A 22,094-nucleotide genomic window follows, 5' to 3' on the forward strand; every position below is an offset into this window, starting at 1 on the left:
TTCCTCCCCCTCTTCCTCCTCCTCCCGCATCGTACGAAAAATCCCTGCAAAAATAAATAAATAAATAAATAATAACTTCAAGTTTATATCAGACCAAACGAATTCGGATAATAACAGTCACGAAACACAAACCCTGCTCTACATAATAGGTAGGAAAGATAAACCAAACCGATATATATATATATATATATATATATGAAAGCCCAGCTCAGCGCAGCAGTTTCTTTAAAAAGTTGTAACAGTCTTTTTGGGAACATACAAAGAAATAATAAATATATCATGGAAATTTGAAAATAAAAAAATCTAAGTTTATATTAATAAGGAGAGTCAAAGAGATAGCTGACCTCGAGCCGATAGGCACGTAGGGGAGAATTTTGTGATTCCAATATGCTCATGTGGAAAACCCTCGATGCACGAATAGAAGAATTTCATGAAAGTAAACTAAATCTATATATATACAGTATAGATACAGATATAGATATTTACGATAATCTATATAAATAGTACATAGGGGAGAATGCTTTTTGGGGCTGGGGAGATCTCAGGGGACGATAACGATACAAGAAAGACCTTCGGATGATCAAGAAAAATGGAATTATTAGGGATTTTCTTTTGAAAATTTTAATGTGAATATTGGTGATTAGCCCATTCTCTCACGAATTCTGACTCGTCCAAGCACTAATTATTAAAGTTGTGAAAGCAATAAAAAAACTTAGTGTAGGAAATGAATGAAATAAAAAACTAATTATTCCATTGTTTGATATGCGCAGTATTGCTTCGATGTTTTTTTTATTTATTCAATCTAATATTATTCTTATGGTTTTGAAGGTAGGTAATTTTTATGCTTAGTGTAGTGTGGCTTATACGTACTTATATAACTACATTCTAGAGCGAGGTTGGATCCGGCCAATACATAACTATGACCTACACCCTTCAGAGCAGAAATAATTAGTTTTATGCTACGTACGTTTGGTGTAGGAAATGAATGAAATAGAAGTAAATAACTCTATTAATTATTATTCTTCTATTTCGTATTTTTTTATTAATTGCATTTATAAGAGTTAAAATGAGTATTCCATAAATAAATAGGTTATTTAGGAAATTCGAAAAGTCGATTAACAACCACACGCTGCGAAAGTGGCTGAGAAGCCTATGCGGCGAATTCTCGTCGAATGAATAATCTCTTCTGGTAAAGTTCAAATTGCGACTTACCAATTTTTCTCTGTATTCCTCTACCTTCCAGTTACAAAGTGTTCCTGAATCCCAGCACCACCTATGTGGTCTGCACGACCAGCGCTGAAGCGCTGGCGATGGGAAAGTTCGTCATTTGCGCTGATCATCCCTCGAACGAATTCTTCAAGCATATTGTCGCACAACGTCTGGCTTTTCTGAGGTTGAGGCATGAGAAGATGATCACGCAGAGTGCTTCGGTACGATCCAGGCACAGAGGTTGAGATATCACGCAGAGTGTTCGGTACGATCCAGGGAAGCTTGGGTTGGCTGAAAGACAAGGCTCGGGCTCAAGAACTTGATCTCACAAGGGCTAATCTTTGATTACACCTTTTGGAAACCATGATTCAATTCCACTAGAGTCCGTCTCGCTATCAGACCAAAATTGTATATCGACATTCTATTAAAATGAACAACATTCTTTTGATCTGATTTTTCTGATCTGGAATCGAAACAAACATTACCGCCATTCGACTGAAACAACATAAAATTGAGACTAAATATTGTAGAGGCTCTGCCAGTTAAGGCGAACCTTCCAAAAATTAGCGTATGCTGCTAGTTGCAGCGAGCACACGGTATTCTTTAGTAAAAGGCGAAAGAATAGTTCGCTCTGTGCTCACTGCGCAGCTGCGTGGTTTGAAAAGCAAGCAGAACGGCCATTATGTATTGCTTTGTGAATGGCTTCTCTCTTCCCCCGGGCGATGTGGGACTAAGCTTGAGAGAAACTGACACTGCCGATTGTGGGCTTTGGCCCAATTAGATTATCTCTAATGTTTGTACAAAGATGTTAATATGCTCATGCCCCCATTATATACGTGAGTACAACTAGCCAGGACGTCAGGAACGGGCCGATCGAGGGTCACGAGCGTGGTCGCCGCCTTCCCTAAAATTTTGTTCTTGTACTGATTGACAAGCACCGTGTCTCGATATTTGACTCGCAACGTACGTGAGTGCCATCATCCCCGAGTACACAATGCTTTGTTTCGCCGAGAAGTTCAATGAAGAAAATGTTTCCGAATTTACGGTTGTGCTATATATATCTTAGCAGCGGTTCACGTTACATGGCAAATCTACAATGATATTTACACTGAATATTGCATCTGTTTAAGAAGATTATAACCAATTACGAGAATTGAATCAATTGGCTCGGCACTTATTCTCCTTAAGGTCTCGGTAACTCGGTTCGATTCTTGTGACCAGATAAAATCCTTGATCGCGGGAGCTTTTTTGTTTAGTGGATCGACCCGGCTCGAACTGAATTAGTCGGACTCATTATACGCTGAAAAAAGAAGATTGCGCATCATAGCTATTAATTACGGAAGAAAATGATTTTTATACCGTACACCGCCGGTGAAAATAGATTTTCACAAGTAGCTCCTATAATGATGACAACTGTCCCTTTTAACTCCAAATACTAACGCCGTCAATGCTTATTTTAAACGGTAATATTGCTAAAAGAAATTTTTAGAGTTACCTGAGATATAACATTGATTTCCTTAAACAATTAGTACTTACAAGGAAATGTACAACCCACAAAAATAACATTGATTTTTCACTCTATACGATTTTGAATAAGTGAAAAAGTTTATTGATAAATCTCGCACGACCGGCACTTTTATGGTTTTAAGAATTTGATGCTTGTTTAATTAAGATAACTTCTCGAGTAATAAATTTGCTTGCTATTACTCTGTAAATATGTTTTTTTTTTAATACGAGGACATATGAATTTTGCATAACTTTCTATTGTAGTAACTTTGGCCTTCTAATGTTTAAAACACTATCTCAATAAACAGCAATTCACCCAAATCTTGACCATTTTATTTTTTGTTAAAGAGTCAAATTCAGAGAAATATATCATTTCAGAATTCATCTTAAGGATTTACATGGAATATTAACAAAATCCTCATTTATTTATCTATGTCGCTCGATTAATTTTAATTTTCACATTATAAAATCCATAGATAATACAATTTTTTGGTAGAAAAACACAAAAAGAAAAAAGTAGATAACGTAATGTAAGAGAAAACAAGAACGTGCAAGTGACAAGATTATTTGTGGTATATGCACATATTGTGATTTATTTCCCAACAAATTGTAATTGTTTTCGGAAATCCATGCATATTTAAGATAATTTTTATAATTTTAATTATAAAGCTATAATTTCTAATAAAAAGTTAATGGAGCTAGTACCTAAAGTTAAATGGGACACTTGTCACGATTATAGAAGCCGCTTGTGAAAAATCGATTTACATAAATGGTGGACGGTATAAAACTCCAGAAGAAAATCAATGAAGCCAATTACCCATTTTCTTTTCTTTTTCTTTTTTTCATTTTCTCGGTAGAAAAGTCAATTATGAATATTTATCACATGATTTTTCCCTAAAAGAGTTAGAAAATTCAAAGAGAGTGCGTGTTGATATGCGGATGCGCTGGTGTGCGTGTCCGTGTGATAGTGAAATACAGCACAGGAGTTATAAATATCCACATTGTCGGCATTTTTTTTATTGAATATTTGTGGTAGCGATTAACTTGCCTACGTAATTATTATTTTCTTGAAGATTAATTAGTTAAGATCGATAGATGATACGTGTTTTTTTACTTAATTAATTGCCGCCTCTCGTTGCACGACACGAAACAATATAATTTTCCTCGAGCACGAGAATGTGGAGTTATTGCTTATTAATAGAGCTTTCTTTGAACAAACTTTATACCTGGTGTATTATATTATATTGAAATCTGGCATTCCCACCATTTCCTTTTTCCTGCTACGAAGGACACATAATTCTAATAAAAATAATAATAATAGTACAAGAATATGAAATATTACATCGGTAAAAAGAGAACTGAAAATATCTTGATTCGAAGTTTAAAATGAGTACTATTTAATAAATTTTAGACGCTGTGCATGGTGAGTCTGCTGCTTCGAAGGCCGGCTGTGGTGTTCGACACTCTTATATTTATTTTTTTTATTTTTTTAAAATCTGCATCACCTATTATTTAAAGCTCAATGACTTCGATCAATTCAGTTCGAATTAAATTGACCATTAAAAGGATAAAACTATCGTACTTATAGAATTTTCTCCATTCACAAAATTCAAACTCGAAATCTTTTTTTAAGTGGCGCCAAATTATTTGAACCAACATTATTACATTTTTCTTTTTTAATCTACTCATCATCCTTCCAGTCCCTTCTTTAACACGATTTAATTACTTACAATTGACTTCATAATAAAAGAGAGCTAAGACTTGCTTGATTTCTAGAGTACAAAATGATCCTATATATTGTAGTACTCTATTATCCGTCTATTGTTAGACCGATATTTTTATTAAATTAATATGGCATAGAAATTTCTCTTAGATATAAAAATTGCGTGAAGACAAGGGTGAGAACCTGGACCAGAGACATATATACAATGGGTCCACATCGTTGGTGCCGGTCGACATATTCCCCCCCGGTAAATGAGCGGGGTCGGGTCAAACCCTGGAAAGTTTGCTCCAATCAGCTCTACCAACTTCGCCACGATCCACGTAATTCATTGAAGTTGAAACCCCTGTCCCTTTAAAATAAAAATAACTAAATTAGATAAGTTTAGTAAAGCGACACACGCTCTTATCTAATAATTAAAAGGTATCGGGTTCGATAGTCGTGGCCGAACTATTTGTGCTCATTTATTAACTATTTATGATTTCTATTTTTTTAATTAATAATTATTTAAAATTTTTATTTTATTATACTAGATTCGCGAATTTATGTAATTACAAAAAGAAATCCAATTATCATGAGAGAGAAAACCCTTTAAAAGGATACAGACCGAGGAATAAAATTAATAAAAACCTTATCACAAGTCATCCTGCATTCGTTGTCTTCGTAATTACGGCCACGCGTTGATCCACAAATATGATCATATACAGAAACCACCTCTCTGCTTCTCTCTCCTTTCTTTCATGCTTCCTTATCAACCTTCTCTTCATCCAACATGTCTCCTTTGAATGTACACGTACATTATATATATAACTCACGAGCTCTTAAGTTGCAATAGACCAAAAGAAACTCGAGCTGATCGGTTTCTCGGCCAATTCATAGCCACAACACTATAGTCCCCGGGTCCTGATTATTTACAATTTAATAGCAAAGGCTCTACAGTGTGGCAAAGGCAATATCTGCATTCTTCATCCCCTCGCTAAGTGTTATTAACTTTTATCCGATACCATGCAGTCTGTGGAGGTCACAATCATGTCGGGTGAGAACTTACGGGTTGGCAAGAAACCCGTCAAAAAGAACGCTTTTGTGTCCTTGAGAGCCGGTTCTTCCGACCAATGTTGCGAGACCAAAATGTCGGTTGAGGGCGGAAGTAACCCAACATGGAGCGAGAAGTTGGTCCTGGATCTTCCCGCTTTACATGCCGGGTTTCTCACTCTGGAAGTCCATTGTAAGGCCGCTTCAGGGAACAAGCTCGTCGGGGGAGCGAGAGTGCCAGTTGCGGACATTTTCGGGGGCTTCGTGCCAGTAAACCATCTTCAGTTCTTGAGTTATAGGTTATGGGACGCTACCAGCGAAAGGAATGGCATCATCAACATCTCAGTGAGAGTGAAGTCCCCGGAACCGTACCGGTCTTCGCAGGCTCTGCAGCCGAAGACCTTCGGCATTCCAGCCAAGGAGGAGAAGAGGCTCGACAGTGTTGTGACCGGAGTTCCGGCAGTTTGGTTCGGTCGTCATTGCACATATTGACCTTTTGGGTTCAAATATTCTTTGCCGCCAATACACACGGCAATAATATTTTAAATTGTCTACTGGTCTTTTGGCCAATAAGGACTTTGAAGACGTGAGAAAGATAGATTTAAGAAAAAGTTATAATTAAGGAAATACAATTGCTGATTCTTTTGGGTGTATGACATCCACAGATATAAAGTTACAATGAATAAGAAAATATATTCAATTGACTTATCTGAACAGATGTTTATGTTGAGAGCTCACAGTGTGACAACCTCCCTCTCTGAGTCTACATCACTTACATGAGCAGAACCATCAAGGATAGGTTCCCCAACTCTTCTTCCTTGTGACTCCCTTTGCCTCACTGTGTTATCAGCAGCCCTTTGCTTCCTCAAAGTTCTCATTTTTTGCCTTCCAACTACATATTCATCATTATCTTCCTCACTCTATAGCTCTCCATCAGTGGAATCATCATACTCAAATTCTTCAACAGGCAAATAATCAACATCATCATCAAAATGAGCATCCTCTGCTACATGATCATCAGTGTGCCAATGTGTATCCTTTGCTTCATGCTCATCAATATGTCCCGTTTCATGCCCATCACTGTGTCATGTTTCATCCTTCTTATTAGTCTCAACATAAACATCTATAATGCCATGTGACACCCCTAACTGAACCATTTCTCAGATTTCATGATCTACATTCATATCAACCAATCCAGTATTTAAACTTTGGACTAACATACCACATGCAATGCGAACTCTTGTAGCCTATCTCACCAAGCAACTCACTAAGCTCGGCCCACGATATTTGCTCCTGATCCTCTATTGAAATACTGACCTTACCTCCAATATACTTCACTCAAGGTTCGATCGTCATATGTCCTCCACGATGCAACCTCAAATCAAATTCTCCTCCTCTTGTCATCCTCAGTAGTAAATGCATGTGAATCATCAATATACGAAGAACCTCAAATATCGAAAACAAACAAGAAAAACAAACCTATTTGTTTAACTAACCTTTTCGATTAGATTCCGACACTTGGGACCGCGATCTTGATTGAAATTCCGACAACTAGGGGCCACAAAGCAACCGAGATACCAAATGGGACCACAAGCCGACCCCAAAGTGATCAAAATTCCAAATGGGTCCACAAGCCACAAGTCGATCGCCTCCTTTCAAGCTGCGACTCACAACCTTCGATTGGCTCATCTCAACCTGCGATCTCTCTTACGACTATGTTTTCCGACCAAACCTTAAAAACCTTAAATCGACAAACCCTCACTCAACTCTGTGTCATCTGAAACTTGGGGAGAACATGAAGAATAGGGGAGAGGAAGAATTTTTGGAGGGAAAAGGGAAATGGCCCCCGCCACCTGGTTTAATGGCCATACACATGGCATTTAATGACCATGTAGACGAGAATTGACAGCCACGTGGGCATTTGATGGAGGAGGACGGACGGAAGCTAACAACATGCTAGATTGGGGAAAGATTTTAAACGTTGCACTTTTTTAGGTTAATTTTAAAGTACATGCTAGATTATGAAATTTTTTAATAAGACGTGCTTTTTAAGGCAAAAAGCCCAAGATGGAAACATGTATAATATAAAGATAGAATACTAAAAACGTAATTAGTTTTTCATATAAAAATTTCTCAAAAAAATAATAACAAATCACTATTCTACAAATTTATGGTCAAATAACTAAAATTGACCGCTATATTGATAAATGATCTCTCATTACTCATTAGTGAACAAAATTTTAAAAAGTTTAAGAGAGTTGATTTAATCATGTAAATTTTCAAATACTTAATTGGATATTTAACCTAATTTCTATTATAAGATTAAAATTGTTATTATTATTTATGAACTAATGATAATATAAAAAATTAAACAAGGATGTCATGAAATTTGCATATTTAAAAATGGGTAATGAAATAAATATATATGAACTTATCATAAGAATGTTATATACAGCAAATCTCTCTAATATACCTCCCATTAAGTAAATATATAATATAATACTTATTAATTGGGACTGTTTGTTACAAAATATATATTGAACCATGCAAAATTAGTCTAATATTATTATTTAATTATCACATGAAACATGAAATTAATTATTAAAAATATTTAATTGTGTTAAGAAGCCAATATATTTTCCAAAATTCAGAATAATTGTTAAAAATGATACATATAAATGTTTTAAGCTCATGAATAAAAAAATAGCTTTCAAAAAAATTATGATCTTATAAATGAACGATATTATGATATAGCGTTATGAGCTTAAACTTATAAATAAAATAAAAAGTTAAAATTTTTAAAATAAGAATCTCATAAATATTGTTTAAAAAAGCGAGCGCAATGAAGTTTTATTCTTAATTACTAAACTTAATTTAGGTCAATCTATATTGATAATCAACAAAAATATGACGATGTATATCAATAGTTTGAAAATAATTTACTTTCTATGTGGCAAAAAATTAATTAACTTACTCTAATTTTTAACAAAAATTTCTTAAAATAAATATTTGAAATTAAAATCAATAATTGAATATTTTATATATTTTTATAAAAAAATTGCTTCAAAATGTAAATAGTATAATAAGAAATAGTATAGGAATATATGAAAATAAACCCTTGTAACTAGTTTAATATCTTACTCTGACAATTTGCCAAATATACCACACTTTTTATCAATGGACTTTTGTGTTTTAAGAGAGAGGTATCATGCAATGATACATATCCTTATTTGATTATTAAAAATTAGAGTATGTGAATTGGTTCTTGTAATAAGATTGTCCGTATCCTTTTATTAGGTTTTCATTTTCTTGGCCTAATTTTATTGACCTACCTTTTTAATGGAAAAGGGGAAAATATATGGATGAGGAAAAGGATCTGTAATCCAACTGTATATGAATTAAAAAAATAAAGGGCGTGGAAATAATTTGTTTTTTGTCGGGTTACGCGATTGAAACCAGATCATATGGGAGCACCGAAGCATCATCAGATGCTAAAAGTCATGTTGACGTAGACATTATATATTCAAATCTCTCTCTTTTTTTTTTATACACGTGGACACTCATAATTTAATATAATAGAATATAAATTCTAATTAATGTCTCATATTCGAATTTTTATAAATAAATAAAATTTACATTAAAAGAGTTTTATTTTTTAGTGGATCCTACTCTACTGGATTAGCCGTGACCCAATTGAGTTTCCGAATACCATAATTCATGCCAAAAAAATATAAATCCTAATAATTATCTAAAGGGCACGGATGGTACCAAATGGGTATCAAACTTGAAATCTTTTTATTATCAGGCGAAATCTTGCGCTACTGCGATAAAGCATGTTTGAATATATTCTAATCTCTTCATTCCAACTAATAATAGATCTAATGGGGAGCATTCAGACTCCCAATCACCAACCAAAAGAACCCAAGTCAAGAGGCACTATGATCAACTTAAAAAAAAACAGAAATAAAATATAATACAGTAATATATACTTTCGTTAAAAAATAAAGAAATTTTAAATTTGATTTTCGCCAGTGATAGAATCTGTACTGTTTCTTTTATTTTCTTAAATTAGACTCATGCATCTCTAATAGAAAAAAAATTCTAAAAATTAAAAAATATATAAAGTTAAATGGCCCGAAGAGTCGGTGGTTTTTGCTCAGTTTAATATAATTAGGAAACATATAACATGTTTAACTAGCAATTTCCATGGAAATGTCATCTTCGTGAAATTAACTGAAAAATCTTTCACGTGAAAGATGACTCAGTCCAGCTCGAGACATCTCAACATCTGGAAGTGAACAAAATAGAAAATAAATACATAAATAGACCAAAAAGGATGTGCCATGGACGTGTAAAATGCAAAAGGAATAAAACGCATTATAAGTCTCTGGAATTGGTCAACTTCTCAATTTCCAGTGACAACAGCAAAGTGACCTCATCATTGCATGTCTGTGTTACATATGGACCTTTATATATATATAGATTGAGCATATGGGCATGCTTTGATTTCAGAGATTCAACAAATCAAAAGAATATTAAACCTTGCAGGAAGGACACAGTAGACTTGAGAAAATAATAATCTTCCTCCGGGGAAGATCAACAACTTTCAGACAATTGCCAAGAAAAAAAAAACCATTAATTTCATACTCCGGGGAAAAAGAAAAAAAAAATCGATGTTGGAGAGATTCCAACCATATCATAGCTGTTTACTGCTACCGTAAGCAATGTAGCTATGAGCTCAACCCTCAATCTAATGACATTTTTCATTGAGATTGGGTTTCCAAGGTGTTACCAGCTTGTTAGCTCGTAACTTGAGACAATCTCCGCCCATCGATCTTGACACAATATTTCACGTGAAATCCCTTCCCATTCCGTATTTCAAAAAATCCAATTAACCCGGAAAAAATAAATATTCCAAATGCTTTTTGTATGTCCCATCCCATCATATCGAAATAAAAGTCTCCACAGGCAATCCTACCAAAAAAAAGAAAAAAAAAAGATCTCTGCCTCGAAAATGGGAGAGAAATAGCTAAACAATTTCAGGCAAATTAAACAACCGTCGATCAGGTCTGTTGGCGTGAAGACAAGGGTTAGGACCATGACCGGCGACGAGGTGAGTCGGCACCGTTGACGCCGTCAATATTATCCGCCCTACAGCGACGGAGTCAACGCTAGAAAGTTTGATGCCAGCGTCACCCATGCATCTTCTTTATTAAGCTTTTTTTATGTTCTCCGGAACAGGTTAATTACTCCTTTTGACCAAAGTTAAATTTATTAAACCCGACATTTTGCAGCCCTGACGAGCCCAGTTGTTACGATTTTGATGTAATTATAATTCAAATCAGACATTTCGTGTTGAAGTTTTTGGGTGCATATGAATTCGGGGATAGACACAAGATTTAGCTTAAGGGCGGGACAAGCTCCTTGGAAGGGCAATAAGAGCATAAATTTTTCGATAGTCGATCCCTCTCGGTTCATCCTTGCGTATGATTTACATTTTGTAGGGATTATTATGCTAGTCGTCCTCGATCCATTTTATCTAAAAATAATAGGATCCAGTTTTTAACTTCAAAGTAAAGTAGACATCTACCAGCACTATGCACGATTTTTTTATCATTCTTTCAAAATATAATTATTTTTATAATTTTTTCAATATATATACACATTACCTAATAGAGACTTAAAAGAAGAATTTTTAAAATTTTTATTAATTTTTACATTAAATAATAATAAAAATTAGAAAATAAAATAAACTGTTGATGAGGAAGAGAAAAAAAAAAGGGAGGAAATGGTAAGAGAAAAGGAGAGAGGCTGAGGGGAGTGAGAAAATAATGAAGAGAGTGGAAAGTTATTTTATTAGTTAATAAAAACATGAGTTTACTAAATTATTCTTTTAAATTTCAATAATTTAATAATTATTAAATTTAAAAATGATCTTATGATGAATATTTTTGGGTACAAGAATCTCACCTCTACTATCTTCTTTCTCCATTTTGTAGTATAGAAGATATAAACATTAAAATTAACTATTTGCTTGTTCACCGAAAATTAACTATTTACTTCTTCTTTTTTTATTGTGAGATGAGAAGAGAATTGAATTTTAATATACTAGTTGAATGTAAACTATATAGTAAATATCATACCAAAAATTATTATTAGTAAAATTTATCTCTTATATATGAAATGTGCAAGAAAAATGGCAACAATGAAAGTTACAAGTCCATGACAAATGAAAGTTGGGGGCTCATGAATCAGAGAGTTGGGGGAATCTCGTACCAGAGGTGGGGGCCCTTTTCGGTGACCCCACCCCCCAGTTGAGGTCGCTGGAGGCCGAGGAGTCTTCGGTGACCTTGTCGGGGGGTCACCAGAAGGGCCCCCCAACCCCTGACAACACCCTAGACACGAGCTGGGGTTTCTCTCTTTTTTGCTTTTGTATTTTCTAATTTTTATTTTTTCAGCTGATAATACATTGTCTCGTTGATAAACTTAATGCCTTGAAATTCAAGTCAACAATTTCGTTTGACCGGTTATGGAACGGACAAAAAACATCTAACGGATCAAACGCGTATGACTAATTCGGTACTTTTGAAACTTATATGACTAAAACTGACCAGATACCAAACTTATAAAATTATTTTTGTCTTTATTCGTTAAAATTAACTATTTGCTTGTTCACCAAAAATTAACTCTTTTTTTTTGTGAGATGAGATGAGAATTGAATCTTAATATACTATTTGAACATAAAATAATAGTAAATATCGTACCAAAAAATATTAATAGTAAAATTTATCTCTTATACATGAAATGTGCAGGAAAAAACAATTAAAGTTACAAGTCTATGGCAAATACAGGTTGGGGGTTATCAATCAGTGCCCCTGCCTCCTACGAGGAAGAGCTTAGTTCGACTTTTAATGGTGGAATTTTCCTTGTCATTTTTACTTCTTTAGTCCTAATGAGTCTCTCCTTTGTAATTGCTTTTTATTTTTCGATTATGAATGGTTTATGAACCTAATACAATCGAATTGAAATCTTAATAACTAATAAAGAGGCGCAAATAGTTTCACAACGATAATGAAATCTATGACTTCTTAATTGACAGACAATGACGTGTACCATTGCGATTTGCGATAATACTTTCTTCGTCAAGTCTTCTTTGTAATTATTTTTAAAAAAAAAAAAACTGTATAAGAATATTATATAGTTCATAAAAAACCCTCAATAATGGTGTTGACGATAGTTTTATTGGATAATGCATTTACTACACACGCAAAGGTAGAAGTCAAACAGAAAATTCATGGGGACCAATCTACACGCCAATCTAGAATTAAAAATGATAAATTATCGACATTCTCACCTCGAAATATATACACACGAAGCATAAAAAAGAAGTTTTTACCCATAGGATATCATAAATGTGAAAATGGATTCAACGACTTGCGTGACAATGACAAAGAGTCTGACAAAAACCACAAAAAGGAAGAAGATTCGGTATAATGACATCATCATAAAACCTTAAAATCAAAAAGCTTTTACGTGCCATTTTAATATTCAATATTTTCATGCCCCTGACCCTGATAGGAAGATGGAATTTTTTTTCAATTATATAAAAGTCCTATGAATTTAATACAAAAAATATAAAATCTTACATAGAATTTGGTAATGGAGTGGAGTTTAACTCCACTGCACTCCAAATATTTATATAAATATTTAAGTGAGATAGTAATAATGGTCAGAAAAATTATATGTGAGAATTTATTATTAAATTGATGAAAAAAATAATATTGTATCATTGAATTGTTAAAAAATTACTGAATAGTTGAAAGAATTTAGTTTAAAAATTTAAATTGAATTGAATATTAGTTAAAAAAACATGTGAGAGATTTTTTTTATATCGAAGAATAAGATAAAAAAGTAATGAGTATATTATTGAATTGAAGAAAAAATAAAGTGGAATAGAGTTGAGTTAAGTGAAGTATTTTCCATTCCACAATCAAACATATCTTATCGAGTATGAAAATTTTAAATTACTAGACGAGAGCATATGTCACTGCGTTATGTCTTCTTTTCGGATAGATGGATCATCTTTGATTATCACATTAAAGGAATACCAATTAATTGAGAAAGAGCATGTCGTCAATTAAGAGGTTTAGGTTCTATTCTCACCGTGGGACTATCTCTATTTGTACTTCAATATTAGATATTTAAGGTTTTTATTTCATTAAACTAAATTTATGAACATTTTTCTTGACCGGAAATAAAATATCATAATTAATTTTAAGGAATACTCCTTAAATTCGGGGAAAAAAAGGGACAAAAGCTTTTGGATGACGAGTCAACCAACCTCCTGTTCTGTCGTCATATGCGTGTCCGAGCACACGCACCGTCGGAGATGGTCCAAAATCAATATAAAGAATTTTCCTAACAAAAAAATTAAAATAAAATAAAATAGAGAGAGAGAGAGAGAGAGAGAGAGAGAGAGAGAGAGAGGGGAACAACAGAAACCGCCTCTCTCCTTCTCTCTCCTTTCTGTCTTGCTTCCTTATATTATCAACCCTCCCTTCGTCAACATACGCACGCGCCTCTTCTCCGTCACATACTATATATAAATATGCATGTAAGTTCCAGTGAATCCAAAGCAACCCGATTCAATCAATCGACTTCTCTCCATTGCCGCAACTCGGTATATCCAGTCCGCCAAAAGTAACCCTTTTCGGTCATTCTCTCCCGAGTCTCCTCGTCATATTGTTGGTATCACTTGCATAGGGAGAGACTCAGAGACCCTTTAGTCTCTGCGTTTATCTTTTGGTTACGGTTAGATAAGGGAAGGCTCTACGAACCCAAGAAAGTTGAAAAGCCGATATTCGCCACAGTTACGTGCTTAGAAGCTTCACTTTTTAGACCATGCAATCCGTAGAGATCACAGTCATATCATGCGAGAACTTGCGGGTCGGTAAAAAACCTGTCAAGAAAAATGCTTTTGTGACTGCGAGGGCCGATTCTCCTGATCAATGTTGCCAGACGAAAATGTCAGTGGAGGGCGGAAGCAACCCGACATGGAATGATAAGTTAGCCCTGGACCTGCCGGCTGGTTTACGGAATGGTTTCATTACGCTGGAAGTACACTGCAGGACGTCCTCCGGGAACAAGCTCGTTGGGGGAGTAAATGTGCCGGTTTCAGACCTCCTTGGGGGATTCATGCCGATAAACCATCTGCAGTTCTTGAGTTATCGATTATGGGACTCCAAGGGTGACCGAAATGGCATCGTTAACATCTCGACTAGAGTGAAGTCCCCGCAACCATACCGGTGTTCCCAGGCTTTGCAGCCGAAGGCTATCGGAGTTCCGGTTGGGGAACAGAAGAGGATCGGGGGTGTTGTGACCGGAGTTCCGACAGTTTGGCTCGGTCACCGCTACCCTTATTGAGTGTTTCGCTTTCAAAATTTTCTTTGCCACCAATATACTCGGCAACAATTATGCGTGTATATATATATATATTTTTTTTTTTTTCTTTTTTTCTTTTGATAACGTGAGTGTCCACATGCCGTGTAGCGTGATTTAGACTTTTCCTTGGTCGTCACACTCTTTAACCACCAGGTCAGTTTCATTGGATTGGCAACAATTATATTTGATTGTCTCCAAATAATAATTCTTTATTAGCTGTAGCTTCAAATTGACAAGTCTACTTTATTTTTTCTTGATTAATTTCAATATAAGCTCTGTAGTTGAGGACCGTCTCGAAATGCACTCTATGTTTTCATTCGTCTCAAAGCACGATCCCTAGAAATAGTCAAGATGAACCGGAAAAAAAAACTAAAATAGGTGCATGCTAAGACTCTTTTTTTCTTTCGATTACAAGAAAAGTTCATCAATCCAATACAATATAATGAAAATTCTAAATATCTAATAAAAGGACACAAGTCGTCTCGCTTGAGTATCTAACCTAAATACCTTTTTGTCACCAGACAAGACATATATCACTGCTTTATACCATTCTTTTAATACCAAACTCTCTTTTTCTCTCTAAAATCTTCCTTCAGCGTTGCCCTGGACTAAGAGTTTATTTTATTTTTGCTGAATCCCTTGATTAAGAGTTACGTGTATCGCAGATCAACCTCACCCACTGAAAAACTAATGATGCTAGGGGTTCCAACTTCCAACATATTGAGATCCGAGACGTTTGGCTTTATTCAAGGAGTGTTTTGGGATAAATTAAATCAGTTCGGTTGCCGCTCCTTGTGCGGGTGTTTATTGCATATAAGGGAGATGGATGATCAAATGACATTTAGGGAAACAGATTTCAATAAAATAATTAAATAATTGTTATTGGAATAATACGGCTTTAATTATGATTTATGTATCTATTTATATATTTAATGCAGGAAAAGTGGAGCGACCTTTTACCAAGAGCGGAGCCACATGACCCCTTGGGGCAAGTTCCCCCGTGAACTTTGAATTTTTTAAAATTTTGCTTCAAAAATATGTTTATTTATGAATTTTCTCATGAAAAATTGTTTTGTTCCAGTTCAAAAAAAATATTTATGTACTATTTATGTCAAGTAATATTTTTGTCTCCCCTGGATGAAAATCCTAACTCTACCCTTGCCTTTCACCAAAAACTAATGATCACTGCAAAAGCTAATGCAGGGTCTTTGCAAAAGTTGATATGGCACGTCCTCATTGGTTGAACGGGAGACTCTTCTAGAAGTACATCGAATTACATGATACTAGTCATCTTATATGCGCGTTGCGCGGGCCTTTATAGATATATTTTTCATTAATCTTTTGCGAAATATATTTTTGAAATACAATGAAATTATGATTTATAGTATTTTTAATTGATGTTTTATAAATTATACTTTCGAATTATATTTTTTAAAAATCGAAGAGAATAAATTAATGAAATATTCATTTAATTTTTTATATTTAATTAATTAATTACTTTCATAAGTCTACGTATGTGAGTATATTAACTATTTCTTTATTTTTCAATCGCCTAGAAGTGACAAAAGAAACATCTTGTTCTTTTTTCAATAATTTTTTATCTATAGTGGACCTCTTAGTATATTCAAGTTTGAAACTCATGTAAGTAACCTCTTCTAGTTAACTTGAGAAAAAATGGGGGCACCGCAATAATTGAATTCTGAGCCGTATGAGGTAGGAAACTCTCAAGTACGGTTCTACGGGAAGGAATTGACCCACCTATTCTGACCGAGGGGAACATGCCATTCGACAGGGCGATTCTGTATAGGACCATCCATAGCAGTTATATCCATTTTACTAAGTTATTTAGTAATTCCTTTCAGCCATCACTTTGTTTTATCTGATCTCAATATCGGTATCTTTTTTATGGATTGCCATTTCAAGTATTGCTCCCATCGGACTTTTTATGTCAGGATATGGATCAAAGAGTAAATATTCCTTTTTAGATGGTTTATGAGCTGCGGCTTCAAACAAACAATTACAATGAAATCTTTCAATTTCTTATTTAACTATGTTCAACTCTATGTATTCCTCTATCCGTAGAGTACATTGGGAATTCAAAGAGAAGAACGACCATGAGATGAAGGGTTACTCACCAAACCTTTTGGAGGCTTATGTGGCGGCTTCTTCTCAAACGAATGGAGAAATCTCCTTAGAATAGTTTAAGTTAATATATATATATATATATATAGATTATAGAATGTGTTTTGAGACTGTTTGCAAACTACAGAGTGTATATTGAAATTAACCCTTTTTTGTTATATTCCTTTTTTACAATGAAGTCCATGAACTATAGCTATTACAACATCAAAAGATTCAAGATAAGGGAATGACAAATAAAGAGATATGAGAAATTAATGAGAATTGAACGCATAACCCTCACGACCCTAGGTTGAGAACGAGCATCAGCTGAATCCTTTTTAATCATATTTTTCAACGAGATCCATAGGTCCAGATTTCTCAGTTTGGTTCTTAGGTGTACTACTAGTCATCAGGATTTGGATTGGAAAGGGGGAAGATGCTTGGGGGGCGATAGAAAGATATTCTCCGATTAAAGGGTGTATTACAGAAAATTTTATCAAAATTTGAAAAATATTATGCAAATTTTCGTAAAACATCACAAATTTTAGTTGGGATGGGAGAGGCGACTCCCCATTAGACCCCTTCGGTCCACCCCTATGAATCATCCAAAACTCAATGTAAATCACCTTTCCTCCTTTCGATATTCCCTTTATCTTAAAAAAAAAATGAAAAGAATGGATTGCACCCACAATACATAGCGAAACACAATTGATGTGTGTGTTAAACTCTTATTTTTGAAACTATTTTCTCTGGTGAGATAAATCTTATGGTTGATATCGAGGGCAATCACTTGATCACTCTTTTCTTTGACGCTATCGTCCATGTCACTGTAACCCGTAAACCATATTATAGGAACGTTTGATCACTACTGATAACACAACATTGTATTTAATATCACACAATGAGGACCGAGTAAGGAGATCCGAAAATCGACCTATCTTTTGCTTGATGGAGAAGAGATGAACCAATAGCTGAAATGGCCCAGAAGCCTGTCAACGAGTTAACACATGGAAAAAGGAACAGACTTCAATTGCAATCTTTGAGTAGAAGAAATATTATAAGCCCTCTTTACAATTTATACTGCAGTGTGTATATATATATATATATATATATATATATGTATGTACTTGAGCCAGAAAGGAACTGCAGAGTCAGCACAAACAGAGACGTGTAGTTGTAGTAGGCAAGTGTCCGGTTATACTACTCCACTGCTGCTATCGTTCTGAGGCTTGAGGATATTGAACTTGCAGAGGGGGCATACCGCATTGATGCCAAGCCACTTCTCGATGCATCCGCAGTGGAAATGGTGGCGGCAAGGAAGCTCTCTGAGTTCGCTTCCATCCTCATAAGCACAGAGGCAGATGCAACATTCCTACATAAAAGCTTTAAACTATTAATTTTCTCTAATATTACAGGACAGTGGTTAATGCTCAAGAACAGAGTCTCGGGGCTTGAAAGGATATGGGATACAAATTGAATCGGCGAAATACTTCTAGAGGCGGATGCTGTAAAAAGAGGGAATGATTGCGACAAATAAGGTCGTGACTCACCACATCTTCGTGGGAAAGAGCACGCTCAGTGGGAGTATCAGTGCCGCATTCTATCATAATCCCTCCAAAAGAAGATTGAATATCACCATTAGCTTTCTCGTAGTCCCCTAACCTTCGGAACTTGTACTTTGCCAACCTGTCAATGTCTTCTCGTGTTGCGCCTTCCTGATTGACCCAAACAATATCATGCCTTGTCAATAAAATTGAATTTCGGAGGTCGGTGTTACAGAATGAGCATTTATCATGAAGTTCATATTCGTCCAGTGAGGACAAGTCTACGGGTTCTGCAAGAGGTGATGACTTAATGATTCTCTTGGAAAAAATTGTCCAGTTAGTAGGATATAGTTACAATTTCCAGGTGCTGATTCAAGTAGAGCAACTAAGACTTTTAATTTCATAAAGAAAGGTACAATTATTTACAGTAATATATCAACCGACGAAGAGATGCAGTTAGTTCCTGTTACCTGATCGGTTAGAGCATACAAGATCGCAATGATGCAGGGGAGACAGAAACAGACAGCAATGCCAATGAGGCAAGCAACAGCAACGCAGACAACCACAAACACCACGTCCAGAATCAGAAATGTAATACATAGCCTGAAGATGAAACCATGAAGAGCAATCAATGGATAGTAGAGAAACGTGCACGTAGAGCTCGAAGAAGAGAGATATCGTGCTGTGAGTTACTCTCAGATAACGAACCAGTAGAGGTGAGGCGATTCCTGGCCTAGGTCCTGCCCACCAGCATCAACCCAATAGAACCCAATGATCCACCAAACAAATGAAAACATTGTGTTTGCAGATTCCAGGTGCTTCGTGTTACTGCCATGAGATTTGAATCAGATTATAAGCAGAAGATTACATAATACGCAGACCGTGAGTTCAATTAACCAACTACTATGACTTGCAATTAAATAACTCTTGTGATGTATATACATAGAAACATTAGAGCAAACACCTCCGTAAAATCAAGTATATTTTCTCCAAAGGACTTGAAATTCAGGATAAAGGATGTACTTGAAACTCTTCTTATTTGGAAAAATGACTCCGCAGATAGGAAAATTCGAATATTTTACAAATATTAGAACTCTGCTAAATGCATTTCATCTCCATTGACATAAAATTAAGCTGTCAAGAAAGGTTTCCGATGAAGTGCCTAATGTTGTTTGAACCAACATCCTTGTTAAATACAACCTTACCTAAAGAGACTTGACATGAGGAACTAAACTTAAACGAGAAAAGCCGATAAGTCCATAACTCATGGCGGAATTACTAAGACCTGGTTTGTTCATCATCGTGATGCTGCTCTGTCACATAATCCTCGGAGTCGCTTTCTTCACTTCCCAAAACCGAACCGGAGTTCAAATACGCACTCAAATCCCCACTGCCCCATCCTCCGCTCCTCTCCGACCCCGCATAATCCATCTCCCTTCTGCGTCTCATATACTCCACCAATACACACCCCATGTGAAACAAACACTGGACCATATACCCAACAATCCAAAGCCTCAACGGCACATCAGGACTTTCGTCCGCACTCAGAATCATAATACTAAAGGCGGCAACCACGAGAGCCAAGTTCCACAGGATGTCGAGAACCACGACAGGCTTCGAGTAAGCCCAATCGCTCTGGCGGTTCTCGAGCTGCTCGGCGGCGTTCTCCCGGACCTGCACAGAGGTCTCCCGCAGGCTCATCTGGCGGCCGCTCGCACGGCGTAAGAGCCGGGCAGCTGTCCCCTGGAGCGGCGGCACCGGGCGGCGGAGGAACCGGCGGCTCCGGAGGAGGTGGTCCGCCACGGAGTGGCCGAGGAGCGGGGAAGTGTCCACAGCATCGGCAAGGGAAGCTACTGGCCTCGGCGGCGACGACGGTGGCATTCGCAGACCCTACTGGGACGCAAAAAAGAGGCCGGCAGGCTATTCGAGCTATTCGACCTCGAAGGGATGAAATGGATGACCGTAGAAGTTTCCGGAGCTGACAGGAGTTCGTGAAGGCCAATTCAAATCAGCCCACCGAACAGCACTGGACATGAAAATTCAAGCAATTAGCGAACTGGGGCCGAGGAGAATCAATCTAATCACAACTAGACGAAACAGAAGAGCGGGCTTGTCGGGTCAATAATCAAAATCCAGCCGGGTTGGGCGTGCGGCACAGAAACCAGAGACAGGCACAGAGGAAACGATTACCTGATTCTCAGGGCAAAACAAACTGGGTCAGTGCGATTTGGGAGGACCGTGCTCTGCTCAGCTGAAGGGAGGGGTTCCGGGGGGGATTTTGAATTAGATTTCTGTCTGTCTGTCTGTCGGGTTCTTGGAATTTGAATTCAATTGGGGAAGGAGATGAAAGAGTGAGCTTTTTCCAGTTTTGTTGCGTAGCGTCTGATCGGAAATGGAGGGTACCTTTCTGGGCTCGCCATCTACCCGATCAGCAATTGGATAACGTTTCCTTTATTATCCCAAGAAAATAAAAAGAAGAAATCTTTTGAGGAGATTGGGAATCCGCGCGAACAACCGCACGAGTATCGGACATCAGATACTCGCCGGCGAATCTTTGGGCCTTTTTCAGGAAAAAAAATCCTACGAAAGGAGGGCACTTTGATTGGAAGAGAGAACAGGCCTATAGTGTTCTTTGTATTTTATTTTTAATGAATAAAATGTTCCGTCGGGTTATTAACTTGTTGTGGCTGTCCTAATTAAGGGAACTTAACCGTCACGAAATGTTCCTTTCGTCATGTACTAAGGGAATCTAACCGTCACGGAATGTTTCTTTCGCCATAACTTACTGAAACTTTTAACCCAACTTGGTCACTGCAGTTCCATTAACACACTAGTAAATTAAGTTCAAGACTCACTAGATCAAGCATTATGGGCCGTCCACCGCCATCCCATAATACACCCACATAGTGACGAGCTCTACTTCTTTAGTGAAATTCGAACTCGTGATGTTCAAGAAATGTGTCTGATTCTTAACCACTAAACCATCGTATTGGTGGTTAGTGTTCTTTGTATTTTAATTTGGCTGCGAAACAAATGGTTGCATTATAGTGATAAATATTCTCTCTTGTGATTACAATATCTCAGAATTAATTTTCAATAATAAATCTTTTCATGTTCTTTTATTTCCATTTATTTGCTCTTATACCGAGTATGAGTGTCTTAATTTGACAGTGAAACGGACGATTATATTATACGATAAATATCATCTCCTGTGATTAAGATATCTTGATTTAATTTTCATTAATGAATCTTTTCGCGTTCTTTTATTTTCATTTGCTTGTTCTTATATCGGATATGAGTGTCTTCTTTTAACTGAAATAATGGGCCGACAAATTCTTTTTCATTTTCCAGCAGCGGCATTTATTTATCCTTCATTTAGTTTGACTAGTCACCTTTCATTTAGTTACAATTAAAAAATTTATAAGTAATGCCAACTACCTTTGATCATACTATATATCATAATTATCCATCCTATATAGCTTATGAAGCGGTCTTATCCTCCCACTGCATTCATTTCCATC

General features: G+C 36.1%; 3 protein-coding genes and 1 non-coding gene across 4 annotated transcripts; 2 read left to right on the forward strand and 2 right to left on the reverse strand.

The window, feature by feature from the left end:
* Positions 1 to 1,744: 1,744 nt before the first annotated feature.
* Positions 1,745 to 1,859, reverse strand: LOC116193358. Its single transcript, XR_004154267.1, has one exon. It is a non-coding gene; the product is annotated as a U5 spliceosomal RNA (small nuclear RNA).
* Positions 1,860 to 5,253: 3,394 nt separating this feature from the next.
* On the forward strand, positions 5,254 to 6,171 carry LOC116197359 (BON1-associated protein 2-like). The gene has a single exon (XM_031527484.1). It carries the CDS (start codon positions 5,441 to 5,443, stop codon positions 5,957 to 5,959), a length of 519 nt encoding a protein of 172 aa, XP_031383344.1. The 5' UTR covers positions 5,254 to 5,440; the 3' UTR covers positions 5,960 to 6,171.
* Positions 6,172 to 14,083: 7,912 nt separating this feature from the next.
* On the forward strand, positions 14,084 to 15,147 carry LOC116194590 (BON1-associated protein 2-like). The gene has a single exon (XM_031523443.1). The coding sequence runs from the start codon at positions 14,369 to 14,371 to the stop codon at positions 14,888 to 14,890; it is 522 nt and encodes a 173-aa protein (XP_031379303.1). The 5' UTR covers positions 14,084 to 14,368; the 3' UTR covers positions 14,891 to 15,147.
* Positions 15,148 to 18,029: 2,882 nt separating this feature from the next.
* LOC116193636 (E3 ubiquitin-protein ligase At1g63170) lies at positions 18,030 to 21,110 on the reverse strand. Its single transcript, XM_031522381.1, has 6 exons — positions 20,764 to 21,110; positions 19,859 to 20,599; positions 19,282 to 19,401; positions 19,044 to 19,176; positions 18,580 to 18,744; positions 18,030 to 18,401 (listed from the first exon to the last, which is right to left on the reverse strand). The coding sequence occupies exons 2-6, from the start codon at positions 20,452 to 20,454 to the stop codon at positions 18,225 to 18,227; spliced, it is 1,191 nt and encodes a 396-aa protein (XP_031378241.1). The 5' UTR covers positions 20,455 to 20,599; positions 20,764 to 21,110; the 3' UTR covers positions 18,030 to 18,224.
* Between the last annotated feature and the right edge of the window lie 984 nt (positions 21,111 to 22,094).

Source organism: Punica granatum, chromosome 1 (assembly GCF_007655135.1).
Source record: "Punica granatum isolate Tunisia-2019 chromosome 1, ASM765513v2, whole genome shotgun sequence".
NCBI classification, from domain to species: domain Eukaryota; kingdom Viridiplantae; phylum Streptophyta; class Magnoliopsida; order Myrtales; family Lythraceae; genus Punica; species Punica granatum.

Coding starts and splice junctions, on each gene's coding strand:
- LOC116194590 (XM_031523443.1), top strand. CDS start 14,369: ATGCAATCCGTAGAGATCACAGTCATATCATGCGAGAACTTGCGGGTC.
- LOC116197359 (XM_031527484.1), top strand. CDS start 5,441: ATGCAGTCTGTGGAGGTCACAATCATGTCGGGTGAGAACTTACGGGTT.
- LOC116193636 (XM_031522381.1), bottom strand. CDS start 20,454: ATGCCACCGTCGTCGCCGCCGAGGCCAGTAGCTTCCCTTGCCGATGCT. Junction 19,177..19,281: donor GAATCGCCTCACCTCTACTG/GTTCGTTATCTG, acceptor TTTCATCTTCAG/GCTATGTATTACATTTCTGA. Junction 18,745..19,043: donor TGTATGCTCTAACCGATCAG/GTAACAGGAACT, acceptor TGGGTCAATCAG/GAAGGCGCAACACGAGAAGA.